General features: G+C 37.6%; 1 protein-coding gene across 16 annotated transcripts in view; it reads left to right on the top strand.

Moving 5' to 3' along the window:
* The window catches only part of SYNE1 (spectrin repeat containing nuclear envelope protein 1), a 282,607-nt gene that overhangs the window by 112,904 nt on the left and 151,946 nt on the right, over positions 1–17,757 (top strand). For all 16 annotated transcript variants that reach the window (XM_072332285.1, XM_072332289.1, XM_072332288.1 and 13 more), the window contains 13 exons: positions 182–361; positions 486–636; positions 2,267–2,425; positions 3,107–3,289; positions 4,661–4,762; positions 5,046–5,249; positions 5,871–6,078; positions 6,790–6,902; positions 7,581–7,786; positions 9,553–9,708; positions 10,877–11,168; positions 11,862–12,034; positions 14,257–14,566. In XM_072332285.1, the coding sequence (XP_072188386.1) occupies positions 182–361; positions 486–636; positions 2,267–2,425; positions 3,107–3,289; positions 4,661–4,762; positions 5,046–5,249; positions 5,871–6,078; positions 6,790–6,902; positions 7,581–7,786; positions 9,553–9,708; positions 10,877–11,168; positions 11,862–12,034; positions 14,257–14,566 (2,437 nt within the window). The remainder of the gene's footprint in view (positions 1–181; positions 362–485; positions 637–2,266; positions 2,426–3,106; positions 3,290–4,660; positions 4,763–5,045; positions 5,250–5,870; positions 6,079–6,789; positions 6,903–7,580; positions 7,787–9,552; positions 9,709–10,876; positions 11,169–11,861; positions 12,035–14,256; positions 14,567–17,757) is intronic.

Raw genomic sequence — 17,757 nt, forward strand, 5'->3', positions numbered from 1 at the left:
GGAAAAGAAAAAAAAATAATAATAATATTTTACCTTCTGAAGATATTGTAGGAAATATTGGAAAAATGTAACTTTATGGACAATAACTCTATGAGCAGCTATTTCTATCTTCCTTACCCCTCTTTTTTTCTCATCTGAAAGGAAATATGAATAAACTTGTAACCTGCATTTTAACTTACAGATTGAGGATCTTTAACCAGTTGGATGAAGAACTGAATTCTCACCAGCATGAACTCCAGTGGCTCATGGACAAAGCAAAGCAAATAGCCCAAAAAGATATAACTCTCGCTCCTGAAATTGACAAAGAAATTAATCATTTAGAATCTCTGTGGGAGGATACCAAGAAAGTTATACAGGAAAAGTAAGCAATGAACAATAAACAAGGAGAGGTAGCAGGGAAAAGAGACCCATTTATTTAACTTCTCCCTGTTATACTAACTGGTATAAATACCAGTCAGAGAATAAACGTATTCTTCTTTCAACAGAAAGGAACAATCCTGCATTCTTGTTGATCTGATAAAGGAATATCAGGGCTTGAAGTCAACAGTAATGAAAGTCATAGAGAGTGCTGACAGTGCTTCAGTGATAAAATCGATTTGGAAGGATCATGAAGATATCAGGCGAACTTTATCAAAGGTAATTAGATTTTCATTTGAGGGATTAAAATCATCTTTGACTTGAGAACAGCCTTAAGCAACCTTTAAAGTTCCTTGAATTCACTGTCAGATCTTGATGTTCAGGATTTAAATTTTATTGATTCTGGTGAGGAAAGAATATATTCCTTCTTAGTGAGGTCCATTAATGTGTATCTGATTGTTGCTATTTTAACATTTTAAGACCTAAAAAACCAAAATGTTAATTTATATGGAAGGCATAAGTTATCTGCTCTTTATGTAAAATATCTCATGAAGATATTTCAGTCATAGTAGAAGGATGTATTTCCAGTCAAAACACTTTAACGTTTTTCCATATTGGGTAATTTATTGGAATGGTCAATGAAGGCAAAAGGCTGACTGAAGTATTACTGAATGACATGGGAAAAAATATTGCTGTTTCCTTAAATGCAAATCTGGCTTCTTTCCCTATGTGTCAACATATGTCAAATGTGACTCATTTGAAGGGATACAATGTTGACACCAGCCACTGAACAAAGATAAGGAGTCTGAATCCCCGTATTCCATTCATTTCACTAAATCATATTCTTAACATTATAAATTACTACCTAGCTTGTCAGGAAAAGCAGTTTTGAGTTATATTCTTTCCACCAACTTGGAAAGTAATTTAATTTCAAAGCCTACTAAGCTCTTCATTAAAAATTCTTCAGTCATACCTCATTCTAAGTTATGCATCTTAGTACTGGACATTTTAGCTAGAACTGCAAGATGGAACATAGCCTATTGGTCAAAGAAATACGTATAACTTACATGTGATCTAAATGATTTAAAATGAGCCTTTCGCTGTGGAGAATGCCTTACTACTGCAGTAAGCAGCCTAAAGTAAACCTGAAATAGTTGGAGCACAATAAGTGTTTTGTACAACTCCTACCATAATAACCTAGGAATGGCCATACTGCATCCAGATTAGTAGCTGATCAAATGCTGATCTGTAGTATACACACACACACACACACGTGTATATAGTTATCTATGAGAGAGTGAAATCCTTTTTAAGAATAACTCTTCCAGAAATGGTGTTTTAAAGATTTCCTCAAGCCTAACAGTGCATATGTAGCAGCTCTGAGGAAGTAACATTCCATGATTTTGCCTAATTCCTTTCTATACATGTTTGTACTGAGTTCTCCTGAGTATTCTGTACTGATATTATTCATGGTTCTAAATTTTGTTTGTGACATCCTCTGTTTGCTCTGTTGTTATGCCAGAACTGATACTAAATACTGATACTAATATTAAGTATTCAGTGAGGTGTTCATATTCTTCAATTTTAGATGTGTAGATTCTGAAGAATAAATGAATACTTAAATATTTTTTTTGCCTAGAGTCCCACTGATTGCTTGTTATTTAGCAAAGAAAATCTGCAATTTATTATTCCAATTTGTGTGATAATAATTGATCTTATAATATCAATTCCAACATTTTATTATTTGTTTATTGTGACATAATTAAGCATTAGATAGTATTAGTATGCTGAATGAGAATCACCAAATGTATAACATATAGCACAGCTTGAAAGATGATATCTGGAGAACTGGATTTTATTCTTTCATTCTTCACATCTTCCTTTAAAAAGTACATATTTATGTCTACAGCATGAAGCTGCCCAGAATGATCTGAGTGATAAACAAAAAGACCTGGATACTTTTACCAATAAAGGAAAACAGTTGTTAGCAGAACTGAAAAAAGTGCATAACTGCGACTGCACTGTGGTGAAAACAGATATGAACTCTACAGTGGACAAATGGTTGGATGTAGGTATCTGGTGTTTTTACATGGAGTACAGTTTATAACTTGAATAACTTGAACAATGGTTACAGCACTTGTGTTTTCTTAGGATCCGGAAGTGCAACTGTTTAGTAAAGTCTACTCTGAAATATATCTTAGAGGGTTAATTGTAAGGATTTTATACTCACTGCAGTCACAGTTGTGACATACTTTTCTTATATTTAAAAAGTATGAGTGTAGATGTTATAGATTCATATACTTATAGATTTACACACGCTTACAAGTATAAGTTCGGATAGTATTCTTGCTGGCATTACTTCATTCAGGTAAATTGGACAAAATAAAAAACAATAATTCATAAAAGATGTGCATACACTGAGAGACAACATTATAGCAGATAAACTAATATTTTACTTTTTCATATTTATTCTGCTGTGTTAGCAAATTCTTATATCACTCAGGAAAGGTAAGTGTAACTGTTTTAAAAACAGCTTATTTGAATACAAAACTCAGCAAAAACCATGCTTTAGAGATAGACGTATGATTTTTATTCATTTTATGATCCAGAAAATGAAACTAAAATTAGAATTTATAATTTGCCTTGGCTTTCTGATGTTCTCTGATGCATTTGTCTTAGAATTGTCTTCAAAATAAAGAGATCTAAAATTAATTTTGAATGGTATTGATGTATTCTCCTTTCTAAAAAGGTGTCAGAAAGGATTGAAGACAACATACACCGTCTGAGTTTAGGTGTGTCTCTATGGAATGACATTCTGAAAATTGCAGATGAAATGGATGCATGGTGCACTAAGTGCGTTTCTCATCTGAATGAAGGCATCAGCAACTTGAGTAACAGTCAAAGAATGGAGATCATCCTGAAAGACTTTCAGGTGCTTACTTATAAAATGCCAATAAAAATATTCTAGGTCAAATTCTCAAGTGATATCAGGCACATAGGTAATGCTGTGGTGTTGTAGACAAGCACATTCCCTGTGCAAGCAGTGGCATCATTAATGCAATGGCTAGCTGATGAGACTACAGCCCTTTTCTGAAGCTGTCAGCTTCTAGCAGAAACCAGAACAGCACAGATCTTACTCCATCAAAGTTATTTTCATTCTAGCTGTATATGACTATGTGTTTTTACATTGTAAAAATTTTCAAAAAGGATGGCATTGGACTGAATAGAATAGTTTCCAATAGAAACTGTTGGAAATTTTTGGATCAACTTCTAAAATCTCAGCTTAGAATGTAGATTCTCCAGACTGTATTCTAAAACCTATAGTGGACCAAGGTACAGATTTTAATGTCATTAACATAATGCGTTCTTTCCCAATAGTGTTAAACTCTTCTAGAAGTATAACCAGCATTCAAGAAGTGTTCTGCCAGTACTGGCTTAAAATGTACAGTGGATCATCCATAGAATGAGTATTATTCTAGTTCATTTGTAATAATGTCCCTAAGAAAAAGTGCAGTAAGTACAATAGAGGATTAAATGGTACTAAATCAGCTTTTACCCTAAGACAAACAGTGTCTAATATCTTTCTGACAACCATAACAGTTAAACTGCCTAAATTAATTATTATTAAAATTGATTCAATGTGAGAGCAGCCGACACCCAAACCTCAGGTGTAATTGATTCAGAGGAGGGCAAGAATAGCAGAAAATACCACCAGTATGTTCTTCTGGGGCCAGGTGAACTTCTACCAGTCCAGCACAGAAGTGAAGTAGTTTAATACTGAAATCCATAGTCCAGTTGTTTAATTGGAGTGTCCTGTTTGATTTTTATAGAAATGAAAGTCTGGGTAATCTGAGACACCATGATTTCTTGCCTAATACTTGAAAACTACAAATATACCAATTATGATTTTCTGCTTCACAATTTTTAATCAATACAATATTTCTTTATAATTTGGAATATGACTACAATAAATATAAGGTCCTGATGTGTGAGTGTGTATGTAACAGCATTTTTAATTTAGCTCTTATTTTTAATTTTTGACATTTAGTTCTGTATCTGGTTTTTTGAGCTCTATTCTCTTTAATTAAAACCAGATGGAACATGTGTTATATTGTGCATGACATTAAGTGGAATCTAACAACAACAGTGGATTTTTCCAATGCAATAAACAATGTCATTGTCATTGCTACTAGTTGCTAAATATTGGTAAAATGAAAGGTAATGTAATAATTAATTCAGTAGTCTTCTGAAGATCTTAAACCTTATAGTATGATATGAAACTTTGACTAAATCTCTTTGACAGTCTCAAGTCAAGGATAAAGAACAGAAGTTGGAGCAGCTTAGCTCTAAAATTTCAGAATTCAAAGAACTTACGCATAGTCAAGAGCCTCCTGCAGATCTCCAGGTAAGACAAAGTTCTTTTTGATTCACAGACTGCTCAAATGGTTAAGAAGAAACTCCTTTTGAAATTTCTGTCTCTCCTTTACTGTCTTTTTCTTTGAAGGTGACAAATACATCACTTTCTATGGGCATCAGTTGGTTGTATGTTTGTTTTTTTTTTTTCATGTTTCTTCATTTTTGACTTTTCTGAAAAATAATACCATAAAGTAATTGAACATTAGGGCTGTAGAAGTATCTTTATCAGCTAAAAATTGAACAGATTTTTAAAATTAATGCTTTGCTTTTAGTTTATGGAATCAGATTTAAGGCAAAAACTGGAACATGCCAAAGAAATGTCACAGACAGCAAAAGAGACACTAAAAGATTTCAGTACTCAGAAGATGCAGTTACAGAAGTTTATTGACAAGATGACATACTGGCTAACAGAAACAGAAGAGACACTTTTAAGATGCTCACGTAACCAGGACACTGAATCTCTAAATCTAGTAAAGGTCAGTGCTGAAGAAAATGAATATACTTTTTTCTTAATGAGATGAAATTGTTTTTTTGTTGGAATTTTTACTAGCTATGTACAACAGTTAAGCTTTATATTTCATTTTTGCTTGATAAAAAGAAAGTACACACCTTGCAGGTGTATTTGTGATAAACCACATTAAGATTTTTTTCCATTATGAGCTTGTGTTAATGCTGATAGACCAGCCAATTCAAATTTATTTTGAGGATGAATATTTCTCACTATTCCAATGAAAGCTTCCTTTCATTCAGAAGTCCCAGCAAATTCCAATGTCACAGTGCATCTCACATGCAACTTCAAATTGTGCTGAAAATTAGTACTGTTATTCAACATGATTTGACACTTATTATTTTAAAAATAAAAGATTAAGCCATGTGAAATAGCAATTTCATATTCCCGTGTTGACTCCTTAGTTTCAAGAATTATCTCACTTAGAAAATTCAGGAAGCTTGATCCAGTACTTCTGTTGATTAGGGTTAGTACTTGTAACACAACATAAAAGGAAAGAGACTAAGGGAGGAGCAAGACTGCTTGAGAAAGTAGAGGGCTCTATTGTTTCTTTACAGATGTCATATCTGTGTTATAACTTCATTTTCAGGAAATACAAAAAGACCTGCAGCTCCAGCAGAGCAGCTTTGATTCAACCCGTGAGAACCTCAACAGGCTGTGTCGCAAATACCATTCTGTAGAGCTAGAAACTCTTGGTGGCACTATCACTTCGCTAATAAAGAAATATGAAGCTGTGAATCAGCTCTGTTCCAGAACACAGGCCAACATGCAAGAGTGCTTGGAAAAACATTTCCTCTGTGAGTCTTCAGGCTTGCTAACAAACCGTTAATCCACAGTTATGAATCATTCTGGAGCCTGCCTGAGTTTCCAGTGAAGTCATTTGCAATTATAAAGTTATTTTTGTATGCAGCCTTTCAAAAAGTTAACAAATTGTCATTTCCCATTTGCTATGAAACAAAGCATTTTACAAAAAAAGAATTCAACTTAAAATATTTCTGAAAGGCGAGCTCACTTTTCTTCAATACCTATGTGTGTTGATGCTTCATATTCTCAGATTCTCCTGCTTTAGTATTCATCTCTACTACACACAAACACTTTGAGCATTCGCCAATTTGAGATATATTTAGCCAAATGGAAATAGTAAGTCCCCATCTGAAGAGGTTCCTGGGCTTCCTGAGAAATCAGTAGAGAGAAACAGGCAATTTTATAGCTTAGTTATTAAGATATTAATCTAGATGTTTATCTAACATTAAATTGGGATAAATAGAAGCCTGGAATTTTCTTTCCCATTGACTATAAAGAGAAGCCCAGTGTGACTGTTACATTTGGATGTTTTGTGAAGTGAATTCTTCTTCCCTAGGTCACTGAAGACAGTGAGGTTCATCCTGTTAGCTTTTACATAGGGGACTGGAAGGATAAATGAAGTGAGAAAGACAGTTGGATCAACAGTATTGTGATCATGCTTCTTTGTAAAAAAGTATTATCTTCATTCTTTTTTATTAAAATAGATTCTATGCAAGAATTCCAGGAATGGTTTTCTGCTGTGAAGGCTGAAGTAAAAGAATTATCTGACAGGTCTGGAGATAGAAAAGCCATAGAGGCAAAGCTGCATGATTTGCAGGTATAGTTAACATATCAAAAAACAGATATAACTATATGTCATGGTTTTGTAATTTTGTCCCTTGTCACAGGATCATAGATTGATCTAAATAACTCCTTTTATCTCTTAAATAATTTGTAGAAGCTATCATATGCACTGGTTTTGTATCTGAACAATAAGCATAGATCAACACAGCAATGCATACTGTAGAGGAAATATAGTGGAAATTGTTTACTGTTCTGAAAGATCAGACTAAAGTTTACGTATAACTGAACCATTCTTATTTGTGATTTTTATTGTTTCATTTTGTTTGTTTTACATTTTTTCTTTTTGCTTCCTTTTCCTATTCTTTTCTATACCTACTACTTCAGATGAATACTGTTGTGTCAAATATAGACTGTATTGATTTTTTGCTGGGACAGAGAACAAACAGAACAGACGGCTAATGTAAACAGCTCTAATTTCTGAAATACCTTATTATTTTCATCTTACTTCAGAGAAGACAAAACTGCTTTGTGATAGGAAAATTGAGCTTTGTGAATTGTAGCACCACTTAAAAACAATTTGAACTTTCCACTCAGAATTTTTTCCACACCAGACATAGTTTTCAGCTTATTAACATCTAACCACTTCTAATATAAATTTTGCTTGTCTTTATAAAGTCTTGAAAATTTAAATGGTGTTTTTTTCATCACACAGAGCGTGCTCGATTCTCTTAGTGAGGGGCAAAACAAGTTAGATGCTGCCTGCAAGGAAGGAGAAAACTTATACACTTGCTTACCTCAACCAGTTGTGATCCATATTCAGGAGCAAGTAGCAAAGTCTAACCAGAACTTCAAAGAATTCCTCAGTCAGTGTCTGAACGATAAGCAGGCCCTGGAAGCTTGTGCCTCACACCTGGGAAGGTGAGTCGCAGATAGACTGCAGGAAATTTTCAAGCTGTGGAAATACAATTGTGGTTTCCTGTTACTCTGTCTGCTCTTTTTCTTCTGGAATATTTAACAACAAACAAACAAAAAACAGGTTGTATATGAGGAAGAATTGTGTAGCACATGTGATCCCAAACAAACAGATGAAATCTCAGTAATTTATATACAATTTCCTGGAATGAAAATCACAGAATCACAGAATCACAGAATGACCCGGGTTGGAAGGGACCTCAAGGATCATGTAGTTCCAACCCCCCTGCCTAGCAGGGCCACCAAACATACGCCTTTACTAGATCAGGTTGCCCAGAGCCCTGTCCAACCTGGTCTTGAACACCTCCAAGGACGGGGCATCCACAACCTCCCTGGGCAGCCTGTTCCAGGACCTAACCATTCTCCTAGTAAAGAACTTCCCCCTAACATCCAACCTAAATCTTCCCTCTTTTAACTTAAAACCATTTCCCCTAGTCCTGCTATTATCAGCCCTTTCGAAGAGTTTACTCCCCTCCTGGGAGTAAGTTCCCTTCAGGTATTGAAAGGCTGCAATGAGGTCACCCCGCAACCTTCTCTTCTCCAGGCTGAACAAACCCAACTCCCTCAGCCTGTCCTCATAGGAGAGGTGCTCCAGCCCCCTGATCATCTTCGTGGCCCTCCTCTGGACCCTTTCCAAAATCTCCATATCTTTTTTGTACTGAGGGCTCCACACCTGGACACAGTACTCCAGATGGGGCCTCACAAGAGCAGAGTAGAGAGGGACAATCACCTCCCTATCGCTGCTGACCACCCCTTTCCTGATGGAGCCCAGGATCCCATTTGCCTTCCGGGCTGCCAGAGCGCACTGCTGGCTCATGTTAAGTTTCTCATCTATCAGGACCCCTAGGTCTTTCTCTGCTGAGCTGCTCTCAAGGACAACTCCTCCCAGCCTGTACAAGTGCCTGGGGTTCTTCCGGCCCAAGTGCAAAACCTATAAAAAGATATAATGAATTTTCAGGTTCTGCCCTGATGTTTGAAGATAGTGTGTGCTTTCTACATAACATATGCCTGCCCTGTACCATTTCAGATGAACATATTCCCCAAAAAGCTAGTAAGAAAACATTCTTAATTTAGCACTTGTTGTTAGAATTTTGAGAGTTTAAATGCTTTTAGGTATAATTCAAAACTGCTGCTAGCTGAAAGCAAAGTTGGTGTAGCAATAATGGGTAAGAGATCAAGATGAGACAATATGCCTACATATAGGTAAAAAGTTTACAAACAGGGACTTGGGTCCACAGCATATTTAGTTGAGTTTCCAGTTATATTTGAGATTCCAGTTATATTTTGTCAGTGATGTTGAAAACACAGAACTTCAGGTACTGTGAGTGTCAGTACTGAGTAAAAGCCCATTTCTACCTGTTTGCTCATTTGTCTTGGACAATATCATTATGAGGATTTGAGAAAATCTTTCTTTTTTGCTATCTTTATTGAGCCTAGTAAGAAATAAAAGTACTGCCACTTTAAATTTTGAAGGCTACTTTTCTCATGCAGTTCCCATGATTTTCCTGAATGTTTTCAGAGAGTTGCTGAATATTTTTAGATTAGTAGTCACTGTGGAATTATGTTTTGTACAACTCCTATTCGCTAAGAATGAAATTGATACCTAGCTTTGTTTTCTCAGTCTTGTGGATATTGAAAGAACTGAATTAACTTCTTACTAACTTTACTCCCCTCAAGAAATTATTTTAAGAGAATATTTATCTATTCTGTAGCTTCGAAGAACACCACAAGAAACTCAGCCTGTGGTTACATGACATGGAAGAAAGAATGAGTACAGAAGCATTAGGAGAGATCAAAGAGCTTATTCCTGAGAAGAAAAAGGAGGTGCAGAAAGTGGAAAAGTTTCTGGAAGAGTTACTGGCTTCAAGGTACATTTTTTAATATACTCATACTTTTTCCTCTGCTAAAGCAATACTGAAAATGATCTGCTTGGATAAAACGTGCCTGTGAAAGATAGAGAATTCTTGCAACATGCTCTGAATCATCCAGATATTCCCAGTTATAAGAAAACCCGAATTTCAAGCCAATTCCAGAATTTTATATAGACACATTTCTCATTAAAAAAAATACATCTTACTTCAATAGTAAATGGAACCAGAAACAGCAGCTTTAGTAGAAGGAATAGTAAAAATATGACTTATTAATTTATATAGTTTTCTTTTTTTCTGTTCTGTGAAATTTATCTTCAACCAGATTAGTTGAATCTGGTATAACTGAATTTGTATTCAGAGCTCAAATATCATCCACATCGGCAGTGAAATATTCCTAGAATTCAGAGTTAGCCAGTGGGTAATGAAGTAATTGCCATTTTTAGTACACTGTGGTTTTTCAAACGTTTTTTTAAACTGTTATTAGGTTTGTCAAGATATAAAAGAAATAGTAGTAAAGTAGTTAACGTAGTAGTCAAGTAGTTCATGCCTTACAACATGCTAAAAGGAAGCACCCAGTCTTGACCTGTCTACTTGAGCCTGATGTAAGACGTTTCAGTCTGATGTAAATTCCTGTAATCATAGGATATCCAGAAGGGTGATCCAGTAGTTTGAGATGATCCAGTAGTTTGAGGCTGTGTAAGACCAGAGTTTTAATCCTTTTTACTGAGCCTTCTACCCAACCCCAGATTCAGTATATAATCCTGGACAAATGGCCTTAACTTTCCATCATGCATTCCTGCCAGTCAAATTCTATAAACTGCTGAGAAGACTTGGAAGATGCAGAAAGGTAGTAGTTCATGCAGAACTGGAAGTCTGAGAGCCACAAAGAAAATAAGTTAGCTTTTTAATTAAGTGTGCAAAAGAAAGATTTCAGTGTCACAATTTGGAACATCAAAGTCTGCAATAAGCTGCCCTATTCACAAATAAATATGTGGATCAGTATATAATATTTCTTTTAAATCTCTCCCAACTAACTTTTCTGTTAATTAGGATTTCAGACATTGATGGAGTATGTGATTATGTGAACAATCTTCATAACTTCTCATAGGTGCTATAACAGTGACATATGCCTTTTGAAATTGATTTGCAATCTCAATTCTTTCAGGGAATCTTGTGAAAAGCTGACCCAAATTGCACAGGCTTTAAATGAGGAAGGACATGGTGCAGGAAGGGAAGTGCGCCTGGCCTCTCAGCATCTCACCAATTATCAAAACATGGTCAAAACTGTCAAGGAGAAGCTGCAAACATGTCAACTTGCACTCCAGGAGCACCTCACTTTGGAGGAGGCACTACAGAGCATGTGGTCATGGGTGAAAGAGGTCCAAGAAAAACTGGCCTCAGCTGAGAGTACAGTTGGTAGCAAAGCCACACTAGAACGACGGCTGACACAAATTCAGGTAAAGAATGGTAGGACTGGACTTTATGCATCATCAAGATTAACAGTATGTGATGGCCACATCAGTGAAAGAGGAATGGTTTTGCATTGTATTTTTTTACACTGTTATGAAGACGATTTGAATTTAAAACCATCTTAACAAACTGGGAGATACAGTGTGAGAAACAGAATGAAGTTTAATGCAGAGGGATGCAAAGTATTGCATTTAACAAGCAATAACCAACTATGAAAGTGTGTATTCAGATTCTAAAGCTGTCTAATGAAGAAAGCCTTGAAACTATTCACCTAGAAAGCCTGTGGCATATATATATATTACAGGAGGTTTTTGTGAACAGGCTAGATAGACATCAGTTGGAAAAATCATCAATATAAAGCACTAGGGGCTCTTGAGATAGTCAAGCTGTGTGTTGCTGTCTTTCTGTGCAGGGCTTGACCTACTCATTATCTGCTGCAAAGTAAGCAATATTTTAGGATGACCAATGCAGTAAAATACCTGTGGAGCTGTGGGGAAAACCACCAGATTCCTTACACATAACAAGGGATAGGCACTTAGGAAAACAGGTGTCTAGGAATTCATACTGGACATGCTTTTCAAGGGTAAACGAGTTCAGAAATGGTGTCCTCTGCTGGAAGAATAACAGCCTTCAGCTGTCAGCAGATTGCACTTAACATTTTGATTTATTTTGCCCCACAGGAGATCCTCTTACTCAAAGGTGATGGTGAAGTTAAGCTGAACATGGCTATTGGCAAAGGAGAACAAGCACTCAGAAGCAGCAATGAGGAAGGACAAAAGGTGATACAAAAAGAGCTGCAAAAACTGAAGGATATATGGAATGACATCATCAGCACATCCATGAGCTGGCAGAGGTAAAACTAGCTGAAAAACACAGGTCAGACCCTGACCTTGCTTAGCACCAATGAGTAGTACCTTACAGCACATAGGAGTCCACTCTTTCATCCACCAGGACCCATAGGTCTTTCTCTTCAGGGCTTCTCAAGGGTTGTTCCTCCCAGTCTGTGTATATGCCTGGGACTTCTCTGGCCCAAGTGTGAAACCTTGCACTTTGCCGTGTTGAACCTCATTAGATTCTCCCAGGCCCACCTTTCAAGTCTGTTGAGGTCCCTCTGAATGGTATCCCTTCCTTCCATTGTGTCAACTGCACCACTCAGCTTGGTGCCATCAGAAACTTGCTGAGGGTGCACTCAATTCCAACATCATTGTCACTGATAAAGATGTTAAAGAGCACCAGTCCTAAGACATTCCTGTGGAGGATACTGCTCATTACCAGCCTCCACCTGGACATACAACCATTGATCACCACCCTTTGTCTGTGGCCTTTCAACCAACTCCTTATCCACTTGGTCACCCACCCATCAAATCCACATCTCTCCAATTTGAAGATAAGGATGTGGTGGGGAACCATGTCAAAGGTCTTGCACAAGCCAAGGTAAATAGTATCTGTTCCCTTCCCTTCGTCCATCAATGCTGTCACTCCATCATAGGAGGTCAAAAGATTGGTTAGTCATGGCCTTCCCCTGCTGAAACTGTTCTGGCTGACTTGGATTACATGGTCATTTCACATGTGATCTAGCATGTCATGCAGGAGGATTTAATATTCATAAAAGATACTAACTGCAAGTAGGCTGATGTTTTAAATGCATTTGAGACCATATTATTTCTGAATAGAATGTTGTTGCTTTCGTTTTTCTTCACCATATTTAATCGGTTCTAGAACAGTTTTTTCTTTTCTTTCCAATGGGACCACATTACTTAAATTTATTTTATTTTTTGTCCTCTGAAATTGCTTTCCATAGTACTATACCAGGCTGTTCTCAATTTTTGTATTTGCAGATCTGATTACTCCTTCCTAGGCAAAGATATTTTTCACTACCAAATTCCACCTTTCTTTCATTTTTTTGAACATCTGACATTTAAATTCTGACATTAAAACTAGCAGCAGTCCTTCCATATTTTTATCATTTATGAGTTTTACAAGGAATATAAGTTCCATCATCATATTCAGTATTGGATGGAAATTTGACTTCTGCATGATTCTAGTTCCTTAGCTTTCTAATAATGTCAGAGTTTTCTCTGCATCAGAAAACATCTGAGTTCTCATTCTTAAATATCAATTATGGAAGGGACTATCATATAGGAAAACGGGAGTTCTTCAATTAACATTGATGGCTATTTATCTCATAGTCTAAAGCTGTAATACAATTTGATCTAGAAATTTGTAATGGTATGCTTTGAGGTTTTTTTCTAACTTCACCCAATTTATGTCATAAAATATTGTGTATATTAAGGGAGACAATCACATTTTGAATGAAATCCTTACCATAGTCATAACTCCTAATAAGTCCAATGGAATCAGAAATGTATTCCTCAATATAAGTCCCAGAGAGACTGGGAGATCTGCTAGGAGGAAAGTATATATAAAGTTTATATATATATATAATGTTTTATTAATGGTGAAATGAACTATATATAACTGACTTGTTCTTCAGAGAGTCACTGGAATACCACTTAATTGTCAATAACTTGTACATTTTATTGCTGTGACAATAATAAGCTCCACTAATGCTCTATATTTTACTTTGCTACACAGACAATAAAATGTGTATTTCATTAGCGTAGGACATATACATTGCTCATGCAACCTGCACTAGAGAAGCAGTTGTATCAGGTTATATGTAGTAGCCCAAAGAACACAGAAATTCTAGAATAGCTTGGATTTAAGCTGATATAGAAATCTAAAACAAGATGGAGGAAAAAGCATATTCTAAACATATTACAGATAACTACACAGTGTAATGAGGTATAAACAGACCTTTCTTTGTTTAGACCTTCCAAAAGTTCTCATCTGTACTGCATATAGAATCATAGAATCACCAAGGTTGGAAAAGACCCACAGGATCGCCCAGTCCAACCATCCACCCATCACCAATATTTCTCACTAAACCATGTCCCTCAACACAAGATCCAAAGGTTCCTTGAACACCTCCAGGGTCAGTGACTCCACCACCTTCCTGGGTGGTTTCTTTTAATGTTTCTTTTAATGTTTCTTTTATGTTTCTTTTAACGTAAGCTGCTTAGAGTCCCTCATCAGCCAGTGGAATGAATACTTGGAAAGGAAATGCCAGATGGAGCAGTGGTTAGAGAAAATGGATCACAAAGTGGAGCAGCCTTTAGAACCACAGTCAGGTCTGAAGGAGAAGTTTGCACAGCTGGACTACTTCCAGGCTATTGTTTCTGAGATAGAGGATCACTCTGGTGATTTGCAGCAACTTGTTGAAAAAACTGCAGAACTTTATGAAAAAACTGAGGATGATTCTTTTGGAGCAGCAGCTCAGGAAGAACTAAAAACACAGTTTAATGACATCACAACTGTAGCCAAGGTAAGATAAAGGAAAAGGCTTCCATTACAGGTAACATTTTTGAACAACTATATATAAGGCTAAAATTTTGATTTTTCTTAATTTTACAGTGCCTGAATGGATTTGAATGGTCTTACCTTTTGTTATAGTTGAATCTAACAAAAGGATTCTGTATAGTTTACTAAAAATTCACTGGAATGCAAAAAGATATTGGGGACTGAAGCTGTGGATATGATCTTTTGAAAATTGAAGGGCATATATTTTATTTCTAGTTTCATGTATACAATAATATTTTCATGTACGCAATTATATTTTGAATATACGTCTAGATTTATTTTCATCTAGTTCTTTTTTTTTTTTTTTTTTTCTTTTTCCTAGCACACATTTACCAGGAAAGATAAAAATGGAATGCCTCCTTGAGAACAAAACATGGTCAGAAAGAGAAATCTTATTTTCAGAAATATATATGCTAGTATTTTGTGTTATTTCAAGTCATTAAAGGGTCCAGAGGAAGGCCGCTAAGGTGATCGGAGGGATGGAGAACCTCTCCTATGAGGAAAGGTTGAGGGAACTGTGCTTGTTTGGCTTAGAGAAGAGAAGGCTCCAGGGAGACATCATTGCAGTCTTCCAGTACTTGAAGGGAGCATTTAAACAGGAGGGGTAACGCCTGTTTATGAGGGTGGATAGTGATAGAACAAGGGGGAATTTTTTTAAAATAAGTTAGGGGAGGTTTTGGTTAGAGATTGAGAGAAAGTTTTTCACAGTAGCTCTGAGATTGTCTGCATCTTCTCAGCTATTGGGAAAGTTTACACCTGCAGGAGGCTGTGGGAATACAAGAGAAGCTGTTCAGAGCAGCAGCTGTGGAGCAAGATAAACAGCAGGAGGCCACATAATAAGAAACAAATGTTGCTATGAGACTGAAGTAAACAATATACATACATTTAGTAATCTGATTGGAAGTACTGTCTGGGTTTTCATGTACTGAGAATATTGCTGATGTCCTCCATTCAAGTAGATCTGGAAGGATGCTCAAGCTGATGGCAGAATGTTCTTTAAATCTATCTAAAGCAGGATACAATCTAGGGAACTGCTGGGACTGCTTGACATTTTGAGGTCAAAGATGCACCCAGGGACAAAAAGGCTATACCAGAGAAGCTCCATGAATTTGCATTGTTCCTCTTTACTGAAGGCATTGAGGATATTCTCACACCTGTTTTTCTGTCGTAGCAGGCAGGCAAGAGGAGATAGAGGAGTTTTCTGTTAAATAGTTGGGAAATCTTAAACCAATCAGTTAGTTATTAATAACTACCCATGGGCAAATGGCATTCAGCTGTGGTTTCTTGAGAAATGCTCAAACAGAAATTGTCGAAAAGCTGGCCAAGGGGGAGTGGTCACTCTGTCAGCCCATGTCACTGCCAGCTTCAAGGGAGGCCCTATGGGGAACTGCAGTCTCATGAGTACGGCTGATGTCATTGGAGAGCTGCACTCAATAATGAAATTGGAGGGCAGTATTGAATAGACTGCTGAGAAAGTCAGTATGGTATCTGGAAAGTATAACTTTAAAAAACTGTTGTGGTTTAACTTGGCAGGCAGGTGGTCACCACACAGTCATTCAGTCACTCCTCCTTCTTCTCCCAGTGGGATGGGGGAGAGAACTGGGAAATAAAATATGAAGCAGAACTGGTGGGTTGAAATAGAAATTACTTACTTAGATGGAGGGGTAGAGGGGAGGGGGTGGAAGGGAATTAAAAAAAAAAAAAAAAGTGATAGAGTGGATATAATAGATATAATACACTTGGGTTTTCCAAAAGCCTTTGACAAGGTTCCACAAAAAAAAAAAAGTCTATATGAAAAAGTGAGAAAGTAAGCTACCACAGAATTGAAAGAAAGGTCTTTGATGGATCAGCTATCATGGACAGTCCAATGACAATTACAAAAGAACTGTCAAAATATGGTCAACTGGACAAAGAGGTAGTAGGTGTACTTCAAATAACATAAACATAAGGCAGTATCTGTAGGGGGGTTAAAAAAAAGATGTCTGAAACACGACTATGCATATTCACAGAATCACAGAATCACAGAATTATAGGGGTTGGAAGGGACCTCTAGAGATCATCGAGTCCAACCCCCCTGCCAAAGCAGGCTCCCTACACCACGTCGCACAGGTAGGCGTCCAGGCGGGTCTTGAATATCTCCAGAGAAGGAGACTCCACCACCTCCCTGGGCAGCCTGTTCCAGTGCTCCGTCACCCTCACTGTAAAGAAGTTCTTGCGCACATTCGTGCGGAACTTCTTATGCTGGAGTTTCAGCCCATTGCCCCTAGTCCTGTCCCCACGCACTACTGAAAAGAGACCAGCCTCGCCACTATAGCTCCCACACCTCAGGTATTTATAAACCTGGATCAAGTCCCCTCTCAGCCTTCTTTTCTCAAGGCTAAACAGACCCAGTTCCCTAAGTCTCTCCTCGTAGGGGAGATGGTCCAGGCCCTTCACCATCTTTGTGGCCCTCCGCTGGACTCTTTCCAAGAGATCCCTGTCTTTTTTGTACTGGGGAGCCCAGAACTGGACACAGTATTCCAGATGAGGCCTCACCAGGGCAGAGTAGAGGGGGAGGATCACCTCCCTTGACCTGCTGGCTACGCTCTTTTTAATGCACCCCAGAATGCCATTGGCCTTTTTGGCTACAAGGGCACACTGCTGGCTCATGGCCAACCTGTCATCCACCAGGACGCCCAGGTCCCTCTCAGCAGAGCTCCTCTCCAGCAGGTCTTCCCCCAACCTGTACTGGTGTATGCAATTATTTCTACCTAGATGCAAGACTCTACACTTGCTTATGTTAAACCTCATCCGGTTTCTTACTGCCCAGCTCTCCAGCCTGTCCAGGTCTCTCTGAATGGCCGCACAGCCTTCAGGCGTGTCAGCCAATCCTCCCAGCTTCGTGTCATCAGCAAACTTGCTGAGGGTGGCCACTATCCCCTCATCAAGGTCGTTGATGAAGATGTTGAACAAGACTGGACCCAGCACAGACCCCTGGGGGACACCACTAGTCACAGGCCTCCAGCCAGACACCGCACCGCCAATGACAACCCTCTGCACTCTGCCAGTCAGCCAATTCTCGATCCACTTCACCGTCCACTCATCTATCCCATACTTCCTCAGCTTTGTTATAAGGATGTCATGGGGGACCGTATCAAAAGCCTTACTGAAATCAAG

This window comes from Excalfactoria chinensis, chromosome 3, assembly GCF_039878825.1.
Source record: "Excalfactoria chinensis isolate bCotChi1 chromosome 3, bCotChi1.hap2, whole genome shotgun sequence".
Lineage (NCBI taxonomy): Eukaryota > Metazoa > Chordata > Aves > Galliformes > Phasianidae > Excalfactoria > Excalfactoria chinensis.